General features: G+C 39.5%; 1 protein-coding gene across 2 annotated transcripts in view; it reads left to right on the forward strand.

Moving 5' to 3' along the window:
• The window catches only part of PPP1R12B (protein phosphatase 1 regulatory subunit 12B), a 323,111-nt gene that overhangs the window by 78,202 nt on the left and 221,147 nt on the right, over positions 1 to 23,762 (forward strand). For both annotated transcript variants that reach the window (XM_077157410.1, XM_077157411.1), the window contains exons 2-3: positions 5,465 to 5,595; positions 21,349 to 21,467. In XM_077157410.1, coding sequence (XP_077013525.1) covers positions 5,465 to 5,595; positions 21,349 to 21,467 — 250 coding nt within the window. The remainder of the gene's footprint in view (positions 1 to 5,464; positions 5,596 to 21,348; positions 21,468 to 23,762) is intronic.

A 23,762-nucleotide genomic window follows, 5' to 3' on the forward strand; every position in this document is an offset into this window, starting at 1 on the left:
GTTTGGAGATGAAGAAGGGAAACGCCTCCTGGGAAGCTTCATGAAACCAGAAGCCAGGAGAGAAAGATAGCAGATGACGCTGTGTTTGCCATGTGCCCTTCCAGCTGAGAGAGAAGCCCTGACTGTGTTCGCCATGTACCTTCTCACTTGAGAGAGAAACCCTGAACTTCATCGGCCTCCTTGAACCAAGGTATCTTTCCCTGGATGGATGCCTCAGATTGGACATTTCTGTAAACTTGTTTTAATTGGGACATTTTCTCGGCCTTAGAACTGTAAACTAGCAACTTATTAAATTCCCCTTGTTAAAAGCCATTCTGTTTCTGGTATATTGCATTCTGGCAGCTAGCAAACTAGAACAGATATGAATAGACAGTTTTCTGAAGAGCAAATACACATGGCTAAAAGTACATTCAGAGATGCTCATCTTCATTAGCTATAAGGGAAATGCAAATCAAGACTACAACAAGTTATTATCTCACACCTGTAAGAATGACTGCTATTAAAGAGGAAACTAGAAATGCTGGAGATGATGTGGAGAAATTGGAACACTTATTCACAGCTGGTGGGAATGTATGATGGTACAGCCACTGTGGATGACAGTTTGGCGGTTTCTCAGAAAACTAAATATCGAATTGCCTTACAACCCTGCAATACCACTACTTGGTGTATACTGAGAAGAGCTGAAAGCAGTGACGTGAACAGACACTTGCACACCAATGTTTATAGTGGCATTACTCACTTGCCAAAAGATAAAGCAGTCCAAGTCCCCATCAACAGACGAGTGGATAAACAAAATGTGGTATATACATATGATGGAATTTTATGCAGCCGCAAGATGAAATGAGGTCCTGAGGCATATAACATGGATGAACTTTGAGGATATAAAGCTGAGTGAAATAAGCCAGACACAAAAGAATAGATGCTTTATGATTTCACTATTATGACCCTGGTAAAGATAAACTTAGAGGCTATAATATGGAATATAGGGGACCTAGAGAAATGTAGAAGCTAGAGATGAGTGAATGGTTACCAAATGAGATTGAACTTATAAATATAAGGGAATGGGTAGAAGTGATGGTAGTTCAGTACTGGAGTTATAAGTAATACTGCCATACTGAAAATGAATGTGATTGAAAGGGGTTGTGTAGAGCCATGTGTCCCGCCGATTAACACCACAAATGCAAATAAGTTCTTGGATTTTTCTGTTTTCTTTTAATCTCCCTATATTCAATAGGGAGATATCTACAGTACCACAGCAATAGTAGGGGTAAATAATTGAGGGGAGGGGAGAAGAGTTAGGATGTGGTTTGGATTTGCTCTTTGGTGAAGGTATGTTTATCTGCTATTTTTTCTCTTTGGAGCAGTGAAAATTGTCTAAATTTGAGAGTGTTGATTGTAAAACTACGTGATGATCTGTAAGATATGGATTGTTTATTTTGGACATTATTCATGATGTCTAATGGATGGAGGTGGCCGAAGTGTACATTTACTGTGAAGCAGAAAGGCTAACTGTGGTGTACACATATGATGGAATATTGTGCGGCTACAAAAAGGAATGAAATTGTGAAGCATGCAACTAAGTAATGAACCCTGGGGACATTATGTTTTGCAAAATAAGCCCGAAACAAAAGAACATATATTGTATGGCTGCTTTTAGAAACTACTTATAAGAAAATTGGGACTTAGATTGTAAGCTCTTATAGTAGTCACATTTAGTCCAGAGTTATGTTATTTCTAGATTCTGAGATCCTCTGCTACATGTGTATAACCTTGTATTTCCCTGGAACTTTGGGTACCTGTGTGACACCTAAAACTCAGAGTTGGAGTTCTATAGTTCTGAAAGTCAGCATTGCTACATACAGCAGCTGTTAAAGAAACCAAAAAAGAAATCAGGCTTCAAGAGAGATAACAACGAAGCTTATCTGGTTGGAATGAAGGTAAATCAGCATTCAGGGTAAAGGAAGATATTGTCTGTATTTTAGAGCTTCACCTACTGTATGAGACCAAAGGAAGAAAGGTTTATTTTTGTCTAAAACCAAATTTTCTGTAGACACAATCTAATTCAGCCTACCTAAATAGCTCATTTGAACAACCCATACACATGAAGCCCAGAATGGAAGCAAGGGCTAGTAATTCTGCATAGCTTAAGGTAATACCCGGATACATCCCAGAGTATATTGGGCAGATAGATAATTAAAAAGTATTGGCAAAGTTCCTTGAGGGACTGGAGAAAAAATACGAAACTATTAAGCTTTCCCACCTGGGAACCCCCTGATATTCTCCTAAACATTATGGACTCCCAAGTTACTAGGCCAAGCCCTTGATCTTAGGGCTTGCTCTTTTGAAACTTATTTGTGTGGTGGAGAAGCTAAGCCCACTTATAATTATACCTAAGAGTTACTTCAAGAGAACCTCTTTTGTTGCTCAGATGTGATGTCTCTCTCTTCCTGAGCCCAACTCTGCAAGGAAAATCATTACCCTCCCCACTACATAGGACGTGACATCCAGGAGTGAAAGTCAACATGGGACATAACTCCCAGGGTTGAGCCTGGCCCTATACTTTTGGATGGACAATGCCTTCCTGACCAGAAGGGGGGAAAGACATGTAACAAAATAAGATACCAGTATGTGCTGGTTTGAAAGGATGTATGTCACCTAGAAAAGCCATGTTTTAATCCTAATCCCATTTTGTAAAGGCAGCTGTTTCTTGTAATCCCTATTCATCATTGTATGTTTGAGGCTGTGATTAGATCATCTCCCTGGAGATGTGATGTAATCGAGAGTGGTTGTTAAACTGGATTAGGTGATGACATGTCTCCACCCATTCGGGTGGGTCTTGATTAGTTTCTGAAGTCCTTATAAAAGAAGCATTTTGAAGATTGGAGATTCGGAGAGAGCAGAGAATGCTGCAGCACCACAAAGCAGAGAGTTCATGAGCCAGGGGCCTTTAGAGATGAAGAAGGAAAAACACCTCCCAGGGAGCTTCCTGAAACGAAGCCAGGAGAGAAAGCTAGCAGATAACGCCGTGTTCACCGTGTGCCCTTCCAGTTGAGAAGCAAGCCCTGACTGTGTTTGCCATGTCCTTTCTCACTTGAGAGAGAAACCCTGAACTTCATCGGCCTTCTTGAACCAAGATATCTTTCCCTAGATGCCTTAGATTGGACATTTGTATAGACTTGCTTTAATTGGGGCATTTTCTCGGCCTTAGAACTATAAACTAGCAATTTATTAAATTTCCCTTTTTAAAAGCCATTCTGTTTCTCGTATATCACATCCCGGCAGCTAGCAAACTAGAACACAGTGGTTAAGAAATTCAAATAGTCGAGAGGCTATTCTGGAAGTTACTTTTATGTAAGCTTCAGCTAGATATTGCTAATTGCCATGGTTTGCCAAACCCCAACCAACATCATTCCTTTTAACCCTGAAGAATACCTTAGGCTATATCTGAGATTCTACCAAAGTTTCATGCAATAAGTTTACTTTCCAGAAACGTATAACCTCCAGATGGTTCATAGGCCAGATGAGTTCTGAAACCTAAAGGGGCCAGACTCTCCAGGAGCATCAGCTAGTTCCATCGCCCTATCCTACGTTGTCAGTACCCCCTTTCAACGTAAAAAAAAGTTAGAATGAGCAGAGCCCAAATATTCCTAAAGACTGGGAGAAGAATCAAAGGTGAAGGAGGAGTTATAACAGAGAAGATAGGATTTGGCAAATGAGGAGGACTGCTGTATCATTATCTTGATATTTCTTTTAGTCTCCAGTGTCTTGGAGCAGCTAGAAGGAAAAACCTGAAATTGTGGAAGTGTAATCAGTACCAGACTTTGAAATCTGTTCTATAACTGCTTGTTAAAAGTGTACTTGGAAATTTATTGCTTTTTTGTACATATGTTATATTTCACAATTAAAAAACGTTAAAAAGCAGGGGAGGTCTCATTTGTTTCTGGGTCTCTAATTATCTCAAATGTTTTAGAACCGTCTAAGCTTAGATATGATTACCTTTATCAAAGTGGACCCTGTTTTTTTGTGCTGTAGATATGTTAAGGTAGCGTTTTGGTCTCATTGCTATTCTTGACTGTTTCTTTTAGGCTTATAATAGGCTATGCTAGTTTGCAAGCTTCTGGAATATGATATACCAGAACTGGAACAGCTTTTATAAAGGGATTTATTTACATGTTTGCAGTTCTAACGAAGTGAAAGTATCTGAATTAAAGCACCAGCAATTAAAGCACCTTTCACTCAAGAAAGGCCGATTGGTCTGAAACACCTCTGTCGGCTGGGAAGTCATGTGGCTAGCATCTGCTGGTCCCTTTCTCTTGGGCTCTGTTGCTTTCAGTCTCTGTCCATGTGGAGGGTCCTCACTTTGCTTCTCCAGGGCTGGCTTTCATCTCTTGACTTACCTTGGCTCTCTCTAGGCTTTCTTAACATCTCATGATGATATCTGCTGGTCTCTAAGCATCTTGAAACATCTGTGTCTCTGGTCTCCATGTGTCTACATCTATGTCAGCTCTGCTGTGAAGTTTCTGTCAGCTCTGAGGTTTCTATCATTTCTCAAGGCTCTGTCATTTCTGACTCTCTCCAAAATGTTTCCTCTTTTAAAGGATTCCAGTAATCTAATCAGTAACCACCTGAAATGGGTGGAGTCACATTTATATCTAATCAGAAGTTAATATCCACAATTGGGTGTGCCACATCTCCATGGAGACAATCTGTTGGGTCAGGATTAAAAGAAATGACTGTTCCCATAAGACTGGATCAGGATAAAGCATGACTTTTCTAGGGTACATAATAGATTCAAACCAGCACATAGGCCTAATGCTGTTACTGGAAAACTTTCCCTGCTTTTTCCTAATTGCTGCCCTAAGAGGGACCGATAAGGATTCCCAACCATCCATAACTAGAAATATAGTTTACCATATTGTTTGCCATATTGTTTGAAGCTATTCAGAAAACACATAGAGAGGTTTCTAGTGGTTTCTTCTGTTTGAAATGATCACCCTACCCATTCTCACCAAAGCTGGGGTTATTTAGAATCTGAATTACAATTTCCAACTGAGAAGATTGCATTTGATTCTGTGTGACTATTTTCTTTTAAAGTTCATAAGCAAGTCAGTAGTTTCTAACATGCCCACTTTTCTATAATATAATGATGAAATAACTCACCCATTTAACTCACCTATTTATAGCACTTTTCAAATCACTTTCATATTTAATCCTAATAGTACTATAAGTAAGATCAGATATCATCATGTCACTTTCACAGCTGTGATATTAAGGCATGGAGTCATTAAAGACCTTGCATAAGATCACAAAGCTTAGATGTCATACAGAGTATGACAGTACGCAAGAAATAGAATGTAACATATCATTTAGAACTTCTGAATTGTCATTGCCCAGAGCAGTGTCTGGCACATAGTAGAATTCAATAAATAACCTGTTGAATGAATGAATGGATTTTTCTTTTCAGGCCTGTATTGATGAAAATTTGGACATGGTGAAATTTCTGGTGGAGAACAAAGCCAGTGTAAACCAGCAGGACAACGAGGGCTGGACCCCTCTTCATGCAGCAGCTTCCTGTGGCTATCTCAACATAGCAGAGTGAGTGAGCTTCAGTGGGTCTGGATTATTTGTGAAAACAACCTTCATTTCTATTTTGTCCTTAAAAATTTGCATTTCATGTATAGTTACAATTTGTCTTTATTTTAAATTATTAAAGCAGAAAGTTGAAATTTTTTTTTAGAACAATTGACAGTTTTATATAGCTGCTAAATCCATATATTTTTAGCTGAAGGCTTTTCATTTGCTTCTGTGTTCAGATAGTTCATATTTGCTAGAATATGCAAATGTGGCTTCTGCCTATTTCATTGTCTGGGTTCACTTTTTGAGCAACTATAGGTAGGCACATATGTGGGCAGTCCTGGAGATTTTTTCTGAACTTCTTTGTAAACCCATTTTATTGTTTAAAAAATAATCTATACTTAAAACAAATGAAGGTGGAAAATACCTGGTGTAGCAATCGCAGAACTTATTTACTTAATAGCCAAAGAATGAGCCTTAATTTATTGAACAAAATTCATGAGGGTAAGTTTAATGAGACATACAAATAGCAGCTAACCTCTTTGACTTCCAGTTGCCTCTTCCTTGGGCAGACAAATCCTGACCACATATAAAATGCACTAAGTAAATGTCTGTTGAATGAAGGAATGATCAGAGAGGTTATTTTTATATAGGAAAGAGATTGTGGCAGTTGAAAATATCTTTAAAACGAGACAGTTGAGTATATTCTAGATGAGGGTAAATTTAGATAGACAAGGTAAATTCCCTAAATAAAACCGTGATGTTCTGTGGTTCATTCATGCTCATTTTAAGGCCCTTTTCAGTAATATGATTAGAGCTCTATTACATTTCTCTTATTCAACAAACAGCAGGGAGAATTATATTGGCAGCTCTGTGGAGATCTGGGATTGGCTTTGCACAGAATCTGATTTGTCCAGGTTTCCTAGGGGAGAGGAATGAGATGTTAGCCTGAGTCATGGAATTTGCTGTTGAGCCAGGGATGCTCAGTGGGAGAAGTTAAAGGGAGAGTCAGAACCAGAGAAACATTGGATAGCAGCATTGGTGTTTGACTGGGCTGCTTGTTCTAAAAACTGAATCACTGGATTGGCCCCAAAGCCAACAGAAATGAACAATGCAGTTTTCTTCACTCCTGCTTCCTCAAACTGTTCTAATTTAGTAGAGTCATTCACCTCTTCATCTCTCAGTCTGCCCTCTTTCCTTTTCAATCTCATAGAAAAAGCTCTGATTCTTGGTCTTACCCACTAATGCCAACTTCTGATGCTTAAGAGTCAAGGTTGTTTCTTATTAGATTTTGATTTTTACTTAAAATTTTTATCTAAGAAACATTTATAGAATGTCTTAGCCTCTCATTATTGACATTTGATTGTTTGTTCAGGTGGCATGTTTGTGATTTTTGAGCAACCCTATCTCATTACATTCAAGGACCCCCCACTCCCAACTGGAAGGTAACAAGCAGAGCTCATGCTTAGAATTAGGATCACTTTGTTGGCATTATCCACAGAGTCCCTTTTTTCTCTCCTTTTATAAAACTAAATACAGGGAATGATTGTAAAGTGCTTTTTTTACTGTGGTTTCTTTAATTCATCTGCACTGTTTTTTGAAAATAAATCCAAAACTTATCAATCTCTTGCCCAAATAAATATTATCTTGACTAAAATAAATATGTGATAGGTTAATATTTTCTCATACAAATTATTGCTAGTTGGACATATGTAGGCCTGACCAGGAAATAGATGATCTAGACCAGAATTCATTGCAGGGGTGGGATGGTAGTTGGGATGGCCTTCTTTAATTTATTTTTCATTATGTATACCATTATTGAGCAGGTTTTGGCTTTACTGTCATTATTTATTTAGTTGCAGTATATATATATTTTTATGCATTGGAAAAGGACCTCATTGTTTGTATTATTCATTTTGATGGCTTTACCCAGGACCAATAAACAGTGTCTTATATACCATCAGCCCTTGGTTATCTTGCCATTGTCTTTTTGCATCTTAAAGATATTGAACTTTATATTCTTATTTTCAGAATGAGTAGGAACTCTAATTTTCAAGGGAGTGGAAATGAATAAAAGGCAAATTAACTTTTCTAGAATAATCCAAGTGTATTCTGTTTCATGTTCCATGATGACTTTTTTGTCTCATATTTAACTCAGTTAGTAATATCAAAAGAGAGGTTTGGAGGTCATTTTTTTTCATCACTTTAATTTGAGTTCAAGTTTAACGGTGGTTAGCTGGATGTTACCAATAAGTACTTAATAGACCCAGAAAATTGACCCAAAGGGTTCAGCATTTAGTTTGGCTTTATAGTTTATTGTGATGCTCATTCACTAAGTTTTCCAACACATTTCTTTTTCTTTTTTCCTTATTTCAGTAATGAGATAGAAAGAATAGGGAGACTTTATTTTCTGAGAGCCATATTAATTGAACTAATGGGTGTTTCTGAGATTCTGGCAACTAATGAGAATTGTCAAGGCTAAAGGAAATATTGCTTTATAGGATGACATTTATTCTTTTATATATATATATATGTATAGATATATAAAACAAAGAAAGAAAAAACCAATAATTTTCAAAATACTCTTCAACAAGCAATTACAGGACAGATTCCAGAATTTGTCATGGGCTACCATACCATCATCTCAGGTTTTTCCTTCTAGCCGCTCCAGAACATTGGAGGCTAGAAGGAATATATATATTTTTATCATCACTTTTTTTCTCTTTTTTTGTGAAAAATAACATATGTATGAAAAAGCAATAAATTTCAAAGCACAGCACAACAATTAGTTGTAGAACAGATTTCAGAGTTTGGTATGGGTTACAATTCAATAATTTTAGGCTCTTATTAATAAGGGGTAGGAAGATGGAACTAGCTAATGTTCTGGAAAGGCTGGCCCCTCTAGGTTTCAGGACTTATCTGGTCAAGGGAGCCATCTGGATGTTGTAGGTTTCTGGAAACTTATCCTAGCGAATGGAACCTTTGTAAAATCTTATATATTGCCCTAGAAGTTCTTTAGGATTGACTGAAATGGTTTTGGGTGGGGTTTGGCAAGTTATAATAGGTAGCAGTGTCTAACTGAAGTTTGTGTAAGAGCAACTTCCAGAGTGGCCTCTCGACTCTATTTGAACTTTCTCAGCCATTGATACCTTATTTGTTACACTTTCTTTCTTCCTTTTGGTCAGGATGGCAATACCCTGAACTTCATCACTTTGTACAAGAATCAAAACTTTGAAGTAGTTCATGTGAGAACTTATTTTTATTTCTAGTAGTAATCAGTGGGACCCACAAATTTATATAACCCCTTTCAATCATGTTTACCTTCAATATGGTAATATTGCTTCTAGACCAACTAGTGACCCACCTTCACTTCTGTCTATTCCCTGACATTATTAGCTAACCATTCACCCATCTCTAACTTCTATGTATCTCTCAGTCCTTAGATTCTATATTATAAACCTCTGATTTTACCTTCACCATTGTCCTAACAATGGAGTCGTATAGTGTATTAGTTAGGGTTCTCTAGAGAAACAGAATCAACAGGGAACACTTGCAAATATAAAATTTATGAAAGTGTCTCACGTGACCGTAGAAACGCAGAGTCCAAAATTCACAGGGCAGGCTCCGAAGCCGATGACTCCAATGGATGGCCTGGATGAACTCCACAGGAGAGGCTCACCAGCCAAAGCAGGAATGCAACCTGTCTCCTCTGAGTCCTCCTTAAAAGGCTTCCCATGATTGGATTTAGCATCACTAATTGCAGAAGACACTCCCCTTTGGCTGATTACAAATGGAATCAGCTGTGGATGTAGCTGACGTGATCATGACCTAATCCTATGAAATGTCCTCATTGCAACAGACAGGCCAGCGCTTGCCCAATCAGATGAACAGGTACCATAACTTGGCCAAGTTGACACCTGTCCCTAACCATGACAGTCCACCCCTTGTCAACTTGGCACATATATATATATATCACCTTAGACCATACTTAATTTCCAAATGAAAACAAATAAGCACACATTTTTCTTTTACCTGACAATACTCAACTGTCCTGCATATAACTGGAAACACATTAAATCTCTCCAGAATAGCGTGCAAATCCTTGGTCAACATTCATTCTTAAACTTGATATCTTACAACTTAAATAGTATAACACAAACAAAACAGCATTACAGAACTCGTTTCTGTAACTGATCACGTGGTCGAAGGTCATATTTATCACTACCTTCTTCCACTACCCATTCGATGTTCCCTTTCCCCTCAGCAAGCACTTCAGCTGGCCGTGGTTCTTTGCCTGGTGGGGTGACCCAAACCTTCATTCCTGAAGTCTCAGAGCCATTAGTGGTCCTGCCTGGATTGTGTTGTTGCAGTTTTCCATTGATTTTGATCACAGGGCATGGTAGTACTAATAGACGCCCCAAGGGATCTCCTATATTCCAAGAAAACTCTTCTTTACCTCCATTATGTAGTTGCAGTCCTACTTCCTTCTGATAGTCAGGGTCAATTACCCCAGACAATAATGTAATCCCCTTCTTGGTGTGTTGATCCAGAGGCATAAGTAGCCCAAAGTGGCCAGGTGGCAATCTTAACTTCCAGTTCAGTGGTATCACTGTTGTTTCTCCTGGAGAAAGCACACCCCGTTTTGGAACTAAAACCTGTAGACCAGCAGAACTCAGGGTAGCAGGGACAGGAATCAAAAATTTTCCTAGTGGATCACTAGGAGTAATAGTGAGTGGCACCACACCCATTTCCACCCCTTGGTTCCTGGACCCATGGATCCTGGCTATGGGAGAAACAGCACCATACAGCGGACGCTGATTCAGAGCATACACAGCTTCCTGGAGAACATTACCCCAGCCTTTCAAGTTTTTGCCACCTAGTTGGCACTGTAATTGAGTTTTCAAAAGGCCATTCCACCGTTCTATCAATCCAGCTGCTTCTGGATGATGGGGAACATGGTAAGACCAGAGAATTCCATGAGCATGTGCCCATTCCCGCACTTCATTTGCTGTGAAGTGTGTTCCTTGATCCGAAGCAATGCTATGTGGAATACTATGACGATGGATAAGGCATTCCGTAAGCCCACGGATAGTAGTTTTGGGAGAAGCATTGCGTGCAGGGAAAGCAAACCCATATCCAGAGTATGTGTCTATTCCAGTTAGAACAAATCGCTGCCCCTTCCATGAAGGGAGTGGTCCAATGTAATCAACCTGCCACCATGTAGCTGGCTGGTCACCTCGGGGAATGGTGCCATATCGGGGGCTGAGTGTGGGTCTCTGCTGCTGGCAGATTGGGCACTCAGCAGTGGCTGTAGCCAGGTCAGCCTTGGTGAGTGGAAGTCCATGTTGCTGAGCCCATGCATAACCTCCATCCCTACCACCATGACCACTTTGTTCATGAGCCCATTGGGCAATAACAGGAGTTGCTGGGGAAAGAGGCTGGCTGGTATCCATAGAACGGGTCATCTTATCCACTTGATTATTAAAATCTTCCTCTGCTGAAGTCACCCTCTGGTGTGCATTCACATGGGACACAAATATCTTCATGTTTTTAGCCCACTCAGAAAGGTCTATCCACATACTTCTTCCCCAGACCTCTTTGTCACCAATTTTCCAATTATGGTCTTTCCAAGTCCCTGACCATCCAGCCAAACCATTAGCAACAGCCCATGAGTCAGTATACAAACGCACCTCTGGCCAGTTTTCCTTCCAAGCAAAATGAACAACCAGGTGCACTGCTCGAAGTTCTGCCCACTGGGAGGATTTCCCCTCACCACTGTCCTTCAAGGACACCCCAGAAAGGGGTTGTAATGCTGCAGCTGTCCACTTTCGGGTGGTACCTGCATATCTTGCTGAACCATCTGTAAACCAGGCCCGAGTTTTCTCTTCCTCAGTCAATTCACTGTAAGGAACTCCCCAAGAGGCCATAGCTCTGGTCTGGGAAAGAGAAGGTAATGTGGCAGCAGGAGTGGAAACCATGGGCATTTGTGCCACTTCTTCATGTAACTTACTTGTGCCTTCAGGACCTGCTCTGGCTCTATCTCGTATATACCATTTCCACTTTACAATAGAGTGCTGCTGTGCACGCCCAACTTTATGGCTTGGTGGGTCAGACAACACCCAACTCATGATAGGCAACTCAGGTCTCATGGTAACTTGGTGGCCCATGGTTAAACGTTCAGTCTCTACTAAGGCCCAGTAGCAGGCCAAAAGCTGTTTCTCAAAAGGAGAGTAGTTTTCTGCAGCAGATGGTAAGGCTTTGCTCCAAAATCTTAAGGGTCTGCGTTGTGATTCTCCTATAGGGGCCTGCCAAAGGCTCCAGACAGCATCTCTATTTGCCACTGACACTTCCAGCACCATTGGATCTGCTGGATCATATGGCCCAAGTGGCAGAGCAGCTTGCACAGCAGCCTGGACCTGTCGCAGAGCCTCCTCTTGTTCAGGTCCCCACTCAAAATTAGCAGCTTTTCTGGTCACTCGATAAATGGGCCGGAGTAGCACACCCAAATGAGGAATATGTTGTCGCCAAAATCCAAAAAGACCAACTAGGCGTTGTGCCTCTTTTTTGGTTGTGGGAGGGGCCAGATGCAGCAATTTATCCTTCACCTTAGAAGGGATATCTCGACATGCCCCACACCACTGGACACCTAGAAATTTTACTGAGGTGGAAGGCCCCTGTATTTTTGTTGGATTTATCTCCCATCCTCTGACACGCAAATGCCTTACCAGTAAATCTAGAGTAGTTGCTACTTCTTGCTCACTAGGTCCAATCAACATGATATCATCAATATAATGGACCAGTGTGATGTCTTGTGGGAGGCAGAAACGATCAAGGTCTCTGCGAACAAGATTATGACATAGGGCTGGAGAGTTGATATACCCCTGAGGTAGGACAGTGAAAGTATATTGCTGACCTTGCCAGCTGAAAGCAAACTGTTTCTGGTGGTCCTTACTAATAGCTATTGAGAAAAAAGCATTTGCCAGATCAATAGCTGCATACCAGGTACCAGGGGATGTATTGATTTTCTCAAGCAATGATACTACATCTGGAACAGCAGCTGCAATTGGAGTTACCACCTGGTTGAGTTTACGATAATCCACTGTCATTCTCCAAGACCCATCTGTTTTCTGCACAGGCCAAATAGGAGAGTTGAATGGGGATGTGGTGGGAATCACCACCCCTGCATCTTTCAAGTCCTTAAGAGTGGCAGTAATCTCTGCAATCCCTCCAGAAATACGGTATTGCTTTTGATTTACTATTTTGCTTGGTAGGGGCAGTTCTAGTGGCTTCCACTTGGCCTTTCCCACCATAATAGCCCTCACTGCACAAGTTAGAGAACCAACGTGGGGATTCTGCCAGTTGCTCAGTATGTCTATGCCAATTATACATTCCGGAACTGGGGAAATAACTACAGGATGGGTCCGGGGGCCCACTGGACCCACTGTGAGACGGACCTGAGCTAAAACTCCATTGATCACCTGGCCTCCATAAGCCCCCACTCTGACTGGTGGTCCAGAGTGACGTTTTGGGTCCCCTGGAATTAATGTCACTTCTGAACCAGTGTCTAATAATCCCCGAAATATCTGATCATTTCCTTTTCCCCAATGCACAGTTACCCTGGTAAAAGGCCGTCGGTCTCCTTGGGGAATACTTAGAGGAAGGTCAACGTTATAAATTTGTGGCAGTGTAACAGGTTTCTTCCCCATAGGGACCTGGCCTCCCCTTCATTCAAGGGGCTCAGGGTCTGTAAACTGTTTCAAGTCTGGAAATTGATTAAGGGGCCGTGACTCTGTGTTTTTGTAATTCAGGTTAGACTTCTGTTCCCTTGACCTAGAACTCTTTTGTTTATACAGCTCCAACAAGAATTTAGTAGGCTGCCCTTCTATTGTATTTCTAGGCACCCCATGATTTACTAGCCAATGCCACAAATCTCTGCGTGTCATATAATTTTGATGCCTCCTTTGAGTTTGTTGTCTATTATAATACCCACGTCTACCCTGTCTTTGGTGATTAAGTGCTGCCACCTGGCTTCTGCCAACTCGGGATCCTGTCATCCCCATTGTGTTTAAGGATTCCAGCTCAGTGACAGCAGTTCCTACAGTAATATCTGACCTACAGAGAAGTGCAACCACAGAGCTCTTGAGGGATGATGGTGCTAGTCTCACAAACTTATTTCTCACTGTTCTGGTAAAAGGTGCATCCTCTGGACATTCCTGGGGTGTAAAAGCAGGCTTTGCATGATAAATCCACTCTAACATCCCAATCTCTCTAAGCCTCTGGATCCCCTCATCTACATTATACCAGGGCAGTTCTGGCATTTCAACCTCAGGTAATGTCGGCCACCTTTTGATCCATGTTTCAACCAACCACCCAAACAAGCTGTTAACACCTTTTCTAACTGCTCTAGCTATAACATTGAATGCAGAATCTCTGCTTAGTGGGCCCATATCAATAAATTCAGTCTGATCCAGCCTTATATTCCTCCCACCATTATCCCACACTCTTAAGATCCATTGCCACACATATTCCCCTGATTTCTGTCTATATAAATTGGAAAACTCACACAGTTCTTTTGGAGTATAACGTACCTCCTCATGTGTGATACTTTGTACCTCACCTTTAGGGGCCTGTTGGGACTTTAGTCTAGTTATAGGTCTAGAAGAAATGAGGGGTGGTGGGGGTGGGTCATGAAAAGAATTAGAAATATCTTCCAAGCCATTTGCTTCAGGGCTTTCATTTGCAGTTTCATCTGGTGAAACAGAATTAATAACTCTAGGGCTAATCCCTTCAGGAGGAGGTTGGGTGGCCAATTCCTCAAGGCAGGCTGGAGGTGGGGCGGCTATGTCCTCAGGGCAGACTATTACAGGGTTATCTAAAGAAGGCTCAGCGTGGTCTAGGGTTTCAACCTCACCCCCAACATCATTATCAATCCATATGTCACCATCCCATTTTTCAGGGTCCCACTCCTTTCCAATCAATGCCCTCACTTTAACGGCAGACACCATGCAAGACTGAGATTTCAGTTTACGTTGTAAAGTTGCTACTCTAACAATAAGATTCTGAGTCTGATTTTCAGAGATCTCAAGTCTACGGCTACAGGAAATAAAATTTTCCTTCAGGATACTCATAGAAACCTCTACATCTTTCAGACGGCACTTAAGCTTCTTGTTTGAAGCCTTAAGCCCATCCCTTTCACCGTTTAATGTAGACCGTGTATCTAACAACAACCAACCAACATCTCTATAACTCGTATTCCTACAAAACTCTGTAAAGGTGTCAAAAACATTATCCCCCAGAGTCTGGCTTCGTACAAGCGAAGCATTAGGAGAATCGAATGATGATATTTTGACTATCTCCTTTGCCAACTCAGTCCATGGATTGGGAGTGTCATTCTGATTACGGGAATCAGAGTCCTTAGTGTCTCTGAGCCCAGTCAGAGTAGAAAACCATTCATAAAAACCCATTTTTAAGATTCTGTTCCTTAAGAACCACTCCTGGTACCAAGATGTATTAGTTAGGGTTCTCTAGAGAAACAGAATCAACAGGGAACACTTGCAAATATAAAATTTATGAAAGTGTCTCACGTGACCGTAGAAATGCAGAGTCCAAAATTCACAGGGCAGGCTCCGAAGCCGATGACTCCAATGGATGGCCTGGATGAACTCCACAGGAGAGGCTCACCAGCCAAAGCAGGAATGCAACCTGTCTCCTCTGAGTCCTCCTTAAAAGGCTTCCCATGATTGGATTTAGCATCACTAATTGCAGAAGACACTCCCCTTTGGCTGATTACAAATGGAATCAGCTGTGGATGTAGCTGACGTGATCATGACCTAATCCTATGAAATGTCCTCATTGCAACAGACAGGCCAGCGCTTGCCCAATCAGATGAACAGGTACCATAACTTGGCCAAGTTGACACCTGTCCCTAATCATGACATATAGTAACTATCTTTTTGTGTCTAGCTTATTTCACTCAGCATTATGTCCTCAAGCCTCATCCATTTTATGTGCTTCAGGAAATCATTTTGTCTTACTGCTGCATAATATTCCATCTTATGTATATGCAACATTTTGTTAATCCACTTGTCTGTTGATGGGCACTTGGATTGTTTCCATCTTTTGATGATTGTGAATAATGCTGTTGTGAACATCGGTGTACAAATGTCTGTTTGGGTCGATGCCTTCAGTTCTTCTGGGTATATACCGAGTAGTGCTATTGCCTGGTCATAGGGGAACTTGATATTTAGTTTCCTAAGGAACCACCAAACTGTCTTCCATAGTGGCTGTACCATTATACATTCCAACCAGCAGTGGATAAGTATCCCAATTTCTATATATCCTCTCCAACATTTGTAGTTTCCTTTTCGTTTAATAGCAGCTATTCTTATATGTGTGAGGTGGTATTTCGTTGTAGTCTTGATCTGCATTTCCCTTATAGCTAATGAAAGTGAGCACTTCTTCATGTGCTTTTGAGCCATCTGTATTTGCTCTTCAGAAAAATGCCTATTCATATCTTTAGCCCATTTTATAATTGGGTTGTTTGATATTTTGTTGTTGAGTTGTATGATTTCTTTTTGTGTACAGGATATCAAACCTTTGTCCAATGTGTGATTTCCAAGGATTTTCTCCCATTGAATAGGCTGCCTCTTCACCTTTATGACAGTCTTTTGACATACAAAAGCATTTGATTTTGAGGAGTTCCCATTTATATCTTTTTTGTTGTTGCTTGTGCTTTAGGTGTAAAGTTTAGGAAGCTACCCCATAACTAGGTCTTGCAGATGTTTCCCTACATTTACTTCTAGGAGCTTTATGGTACTAGTTCTTATATTTAGGTGTTTGAGCCACTGTAAGTTAATTTTTGTATAAGGTGTAAAGAGTCCTCTTTCATTCTTTCGGTTATTGATATCCGTTTCTCCCATGCCCATTTATTGAAAAGACTATTTTGTCCCATTTCAGTGGATTTGGGGGCCATGTGGAAAATCACTTGACCGTAGATTTGGTGGTCTATTTCTGCACTCTTAGTTCGATTCTATTGGTCATTACTTCTATCTTTGTGCCAGTTCATGCTGTTTTGACCACTGTGGCTTTTAATAAGTTTTAAAATCAGAAAATGTTAATTCTCCCACTTCATTATTCTTTTTTAGGATGCTTTTAGCTATTCAGGGTCTCTTTCCCTTCCAGATAAATTTGGTAACTAGCTTTTTCAAGTCTTCAAAGTAGGTTGTTGGAATTTTGATTGGTATTATGTTGAATCTGTAGATCAATTTCGGTAGGATTGACATTTTAACTAAATTTAACCTATCTATCTATGAAGAAGGAATGCCTTTCCATCTATTTAGATCTTCTTTGATTTCTTTTAGCATTGTTATATAGTTTTCTGTGTGCAAGTCCGTTATGTCCCTAGTTAACTTCATTCCTATCTGAGTCTTTTATTTACTATTTTGAATGGAATTTTTTCCTTAATTGACTCTTTAGGTAGGTCATTGCTTGTATATAGAAACATTACTGATTTTTGCACATTGATTTTATATCCTGCCGCCTTGCTGAATTTGTTTATTAGCTCAAGTAACTGTGTTGTAGATTTCTCAGGATTTCCCAAGTGTAGTATCATGTCATCTACAAATAATGAAAGTTTTACTTCTTCCTTTCCAATTTGGATGCCTTTTATTTCTTTGTCCTGCCTGATTGCTGTAGCTACAACTTCTAGTACAATGTTGAATAACAGTGGTGACAGAGGGCATCCTTGTCTTGTTCCCAATCTTAGGGGAAGCTTTCAGTCTCTTTCCATTGAGTAAGATGCTGGTTATGGTTTTTCTAATATGCCCTTTATCATATTGAGGAGGTTACCTTTGATTCCTATCTTTGAAGCGTTTTTATCAGAAAAAGATGTTGAATTCTATCAGCACTATTCACAATCACCAAAAGATGGAAACAATCCAAGTGCTCATCAATAGACCAGTGGATTAGCAAATTGTGGTATATATGTACAATGAAATATCCTGCAGCAGTAGGATGAAATGATGCCCTGAACTATATAACAAGATGGATGAGGCTTGAGGACATAGTGCTGAGTGAAATAAGCCAGACATAAAAGGACAGATAGTGTATGATTCCACTTTAATGACCATGGTAAAGGTAAAATCAGAGGCTTATAATACAGAATATAGGGCACCTAGTAATATACAGAAGCTTGAGATTTGTGAACATGTTAGCTAATGAGGTTGAATTTAATTGTTAGCAAATAGATAGAAGTGAAGGCAGTTCACTAGTGGGTCTATAAGTAATGTTACCATATTGAAGGTGAACATGATTGAAAGGGATTGTATAGTCTCGTGTCCCACTGATTAACAGTACAAATATAAATAAGTTCTTGCATGAACTCCTGCAAAGGTATGGCTCTTGTATAAAGAGTGTATAGTTGGGGGGTATAGTGAGAAAAATGCTATTGCATGCTATGGGCTATGTTTAACAGGAAAACTTCAACAATACTGCAGCCATACCAGGTGTACATAATGCAGGGAGGGACAAGTGTTAGGTGGAGGTTTGGGTTTTCTGTTTAGTGAGGGTGTGTTTGTTGGCTATCTTTCTCTTGGCTAACAGTCAAATTATCTAAAATTGATGGGCTGTTGACTTTGGACATTATACATGTGGCCCCCAAAAGATGGAGGTGGTTGAAAGATGCACTGATTGAGAAGTAGATTGGTGAACAGTGGTGTATACAATGATCAAATATTGTGCTGCTACAAAAAAGGTTTGAAGTTGTGAGGCATGCAATAATGTGGATGAACATGTGGGACATTTTATGAGGCAAAATAATCCAGAAAGAGAAGAGCAAATTTTGTATAATCTCATTTAGAAAATACTCATAAGAAAACTGGGCTTAGACTGTAAGCTCTTATAGCAGTCATGCTTAGTCTGGAGTGATAATTGTTATTTCTAGATTTTGGGGAGCTGTTTTATATATGTGTAACCTGGTATTTAGAGATAAGAACAAAGCTGATCAGGTCAGGATTAGTGGAATTCAGAATACAGAAGTAAGGAAGACATTACTTATATTTTAGAACTTCACCTACTCTTTGAAACCAAAACGAGAAAGGTGTATTTTGTCCAGAACCTGAATTTTCAGTAGCACATAGTCTTAACTCAAGCTGTCTGGATAGATCATTTAAACAATCCAAACACAGAGAGCCCAGAATTAAAATTAGTACCCTTAATCCTATATAGCTTAATGTAATGCCTGTATACCTCCCAGGGTATATTAAGTAGATAATCAAAAAGTATATTAAGTAGAGAAACAATATGGAATTATTAAACTTTACCACTGAGGAAACCCCAAATACTATGTCAAACATTAGGAACACTCAAATCAATAGGCTAAGCCCTTGATCTTGAGGCTTGCTCTTGTGAAGCTTATGCATATAGTGGAGAAGCTTAGCTTACTTAGGAGTATGCTTTAGAGTCACTTCTGGAGAACCTCTTTTGTTGCTCAGATGTGGCCTCTCTCTCTCTCTAAGCCAAACTCTGCAAGTGAAACCATTGCCCTCCCCGCTCTGGCGATGTGTGAGATGACCTCCAGGGATGAGTCTGACCCTGGAACCACAGTGCCATCCCTACCAAAAGGGGGAAAAGAAGTGTAACAAATAAGGTATCAGTGGCTGAAAGACTTCAGATGGAGTTGAGAGGCTACTCTGGAGATCAATCTTAGGCAAGCTTCAGTTAACACCTTGCTACTATCGTAACTTGCCAACCCCCAACCAAAACCATTCTTGGCAATCCTGAAGAACACCTAGGACATTATATAAGATTCTACAAATATTTCATGCACAAGGGTAACCTTCCAGAAACCTACAACCTCCAGATTGGTCCCTTGATCAGGTAAGTCCTGAAATGCAGAGGGTCAGCCTTTCCAGAACATCAACTAGTTCCATCCCCCTATCCCATATTATCAACAGCCCCTTCGAACATGAAAAAGTTAGAATGGCCATAGCCCACATAGCCCTAAAAAGTGGGAAGTGGTGATGGAATTATACAGAGAAGGTTGGGTTTGACAAATGAGTATGAGTGCTGAATCAGTATATTGATGTTTCTTTTAGTCTCCAGTACCTCAGAGCAGCTAGAAATAAAAACCTAAAATTGTGGGATTGTAACCCATATCAAACTCTGAAATCTGTTCCAACTAATTGTTGTGATGTACTTTGAAATCTATTGCTTTTTTGTGTATATGTTATTTTTCACACACAAAAAAAATAGAAGGAAGAGTATATGTTCTAGTTTGCTAGCTGCGGGAATGCAACACACCAGAGATGGAAGGGGGTTAATTAATTAATTAATATTATTATCAATATTAATTTATTAATTAATAAAAGGGGATTTATTTCATTAGTTCTTCAGAAGAAAGGCAGCTAACTTTCATCTGAGGTTCTTTCTTACATGGGAAGGCTCAGCGTAATCTTTGCTGGCCTTCTCTCCAGGCCTCTGGGTTCCAACAACTTTCCCCAGTGTGATTCCTTTCTGCATCTCCAAAGGCCTGGGCTGAGCTTCGAGTGCTGAGATAAGGTATGCTGAGCTGCTTGGGCTGTGCTACTTGCGCTCTCTCATTTAAGCACCAGTCAATTAAGTCAAACGTCATTCATTGCAGCAGGCACGCCTCCTTGCTGACTGCAGATGTAATGAGGAACAGATGAAGTTCATATACCATTGGCTCATGTCCACAGCAACAGAACTAGGTGCCTTCACCTGGCCGAGTTGACAACTGAATCTAACTACCACAGTATAATAGAGAAGATAGGATTTAACAAGTGAATATGAATGCTAAATCAATGTATTGATACTTCTTTTCATCCTCAGTGTCTTGGTGCAGCTAGAAGAAAAAGTGAAAAATCGTGGAACTGTAGCCCATACCAAACTTTAAAATCTGTTTGATAATTACTTGTAAAATGTACTTGGAAATTTATTGCTTTTTTGTATATATGCTATTTCTCACAATAAAAAAAAGGACCCATGTAAATTATTGAAATAATCAGACTTTTCTTTCTCAGAATAGAGTATTGTATTTAAATTTAGAATGAATTATTTAGCATTTTAATGTTTTTTTCTTTGGTAATTTACTTTCTTCTTTGAGTGCATAAGATTTCATGTAGGTGACTGGCCAAATGGAGAGTATGTGGAAGCATAATTTAGGCAGATTCTTGCAAATTTTGGTGTATACTTTATTCTTCTATTTTCATACCCACAACACTGCTTAATAAACCCCAAGTTTTGGGGGCAAGTTTTGTTGGAATTTTTTTTTTTAATGAACTTTTTTTTCAGAGCAGTTTTTTTTATAGAAAAATAATACAGAAAGTACAGTTCCCATATGAAATTGCTTCTTTACACAGTTTCTGAGAATTCTCTTTTATTCCCAAGATTATAAGTGTAGTAAGTCCTTTTGGAAACATATAATTCAGGGATAGTAGGTGAGTTTTAAAGACTTCATGCCTTCTTCATGGAAATGGTATTTGGAAAGTCTGTAGGTGGTGAAAGGGTGGGGATTAGGAAAATGTGTGTGAAAGAAATCCTATTGGTTGACATTGCTTTTGTCAGCAAATGGAGAAGTCTCCAGTCCTAATTTTTGAAGGCTAATAGAGTTAGAAGTGAATATTGGAATAGTTTATCTGGAGCAATTCTTAAAGCTCCAAATCAGACACCTTGCTGTGTCTGGAACCCCATATGCATGAGTATAAATTGATATTAGACTGACAAAGGTAATATTGATTCTGCATCTTGTCTGCACAGGTATTTCATTAACCATGGAGCCAGTGTGGGTATTGTGAATAATGAAGGTGAAGTCCCCTCTGACCTTGCAGAAGAGCCAGCCATGAAGGATCTTCTTCTGGAGCAAGTAAAAAAGCAAGGTAACCTAAGGAATTAGAGGGGAGAATCAAGAGAGAGATTCCCCAACACTACCATTTATTTTTTAAAAATTCCATTTGCTGTGTAGAGCTTTTCATTGTCACATGATTGGAGAGATCTTTCTGCAACAGCATTTGTCATCAATTACCAACATCCTGTATCCTCTTAATAACTCCAAGTTCCAAAAGGGTGATCAGTTATTCCTTGTTTTTTTCTATTCTGAGGTTGTATACCCATCTCATAATTAGGAGTGGCCTAGTCATTCTTGAAGATATAGGCTAGACTGATAAGGAACATGAGCATTTTTTACTTCGTGTACATGGCTTTGGATTTTGCTATACATTGTAGATTCCAGAGAAAGGATGAGATTGGTATAAGTTTGAGTAGTTATCAGATTTAGTGTATGACTGCATTTTTCTCCTGATGAAAGTTGAAAGTGGCACTGGTAAAGATGTTTATTGTAACTTTTGAAATGATCTCTAACCATACTAACTATGAAAATTATTCTGGCAATTTGTTAAGATGAGAAAGCTAACATAAAAGAATGAATTCTAAAAATGCTTATTCTGTTTTATTTTATATTTTCAGAATAATCTATTTCAAAAATAGGATAGGATTCTCCCTTTGGGAGTCCTCTGAGTGCTTTTAATAAAAAAAAAAGTGTGGATAACACTAGGCAGATAGCAGGGAGGACAAGTCCTAGGAAGTCTGCTGAAACTATCACAAAACTGTGGACATGATTAGCAGTGTTTTTTTTTTTTAAGTCTTTTTGCCTTTCTATCTTAACACCACAATCTACAGTTCATCCTAAAGGATTTAGCTCCATTGGCCTTTCCTGCTATGATACTTGAGAACAGGTAGGGCCAAATCTGACCACAGTTTTGCAATACAGGGTTGAGTGATAAACCGAATGGCCCAAACTAAAAATATTTAATATCTGGCCCTTTATAATTTGCCTTAAAATAATGGTGTTCTAGGGCAGTAGCTATTTGTTTCCACTGCCTTCCATATATAGTTTTTGGGCTCTGTTGAGAAATCTTATACTAAGTTTACCATCCAGTCCTACTCTATCTTTTCTCCTAAGACTTTCTTTATAATTTACAAATACTTTTTTTTAAACAAATTGAGTTTTAAAAAATAGTTTTGATTTGAGAAATCACTTTTTCTGTTTTGATTGCTGACTCTTTTCAATTAAGGAGCATGCATACTCTGTTGGAAGAGGTATTCACATAAGTAAGGTATGTTTAATTAATATTGCAGCACTTTATTTTTTTTAATGGTTTTATTCACACACCATGCAGCCCATCCTAAGTGTACCATCAATGGCTCCTCATAATATCACATAGTTATGCATTCACCACCGTTTGCAGCACTTTTAACTCTTCATTGTATGGAGTTCTGGTTTGTTCTAAATCAGTTATCTCTTTAACCCTATCCATATCTCCGTATCAGAGAAAGCGCCCCTAGATTGTTTACTGCTTCTCATTTGAGAAGTGAGCTGGAAGGTGGCAGATAAAGGCTGCTAATTGGTATAAAAATCTTTGGATATGTTTGCATTTAGGATATTTTATTTTATATCATGGGGAATGCCCCCACCCCCTTTCACTGGAAACAGATGTTGGAGAGTTGTTGACTAAAGAAAAAATCCTTGGAGTTCCTCCATGTCACTAAAGAATACAAAATCTACATTCTTTTTGAAGCAGGCTTTTTTTTTTTGTTTTTTGTTTTTACAACAGAAATTTATTGACTCATGTTTCAGAGGCTAGAAGTCTTGCTTTCTCCCAGGGTTGATATCTTCTGGCCGGCCAGCAATCTTTAGGGTTCCTCTACTTTTCTGTTACGTGGCAATGTACATGGCATCATCTTCTTTCTTATGTGGGTTCTGTTGACTTTTCGCTTCTGGCTGCTCCCTATGGCTTCTCTGTGGCCTTCTCTATAAGGCCACTGGTGAAAGGATTAACATGATCATGGTGCAGTTGGGCCACACTTTACCCAAATAACCTCATCAAAAAGTCCTGTTTACAATGGACTCATACCCACAGGTATTGATTAAGATTAAGAACATGTCTTTTGAAGGTACGTAACTCCAAGCCACCACATATGGCGAAGTGCTAAAGATGCTCAGCGAGTGGGAACTTATATTATTATTCATATTAAAATCCATTATAAAAAGTAGAATAAAATAGGGAATTATAGCAAAGGTATAAAACTCTGTTCTGTGGGAGTTGAAGATTTTTGAATAGTGTGATGGAAACGGCAGCATTTTATTTTGACCTATTAGAAGACAAATTGCCTTT

Source organism: Tamandua tetradactyla, chromosome 4 (assembly GCF_023851605.1).
Source record: "Tamandua tetradactyla isolate mTamTet1 chromosome 4, mTamTet1.pri, whole genome shotgun sequence".
NCBI lineage: Eukaryota > Metazoa > Chordata > Mammalia > Pilosa > Myrmecophagidae > Tamandua > Tamandua tetradactyla.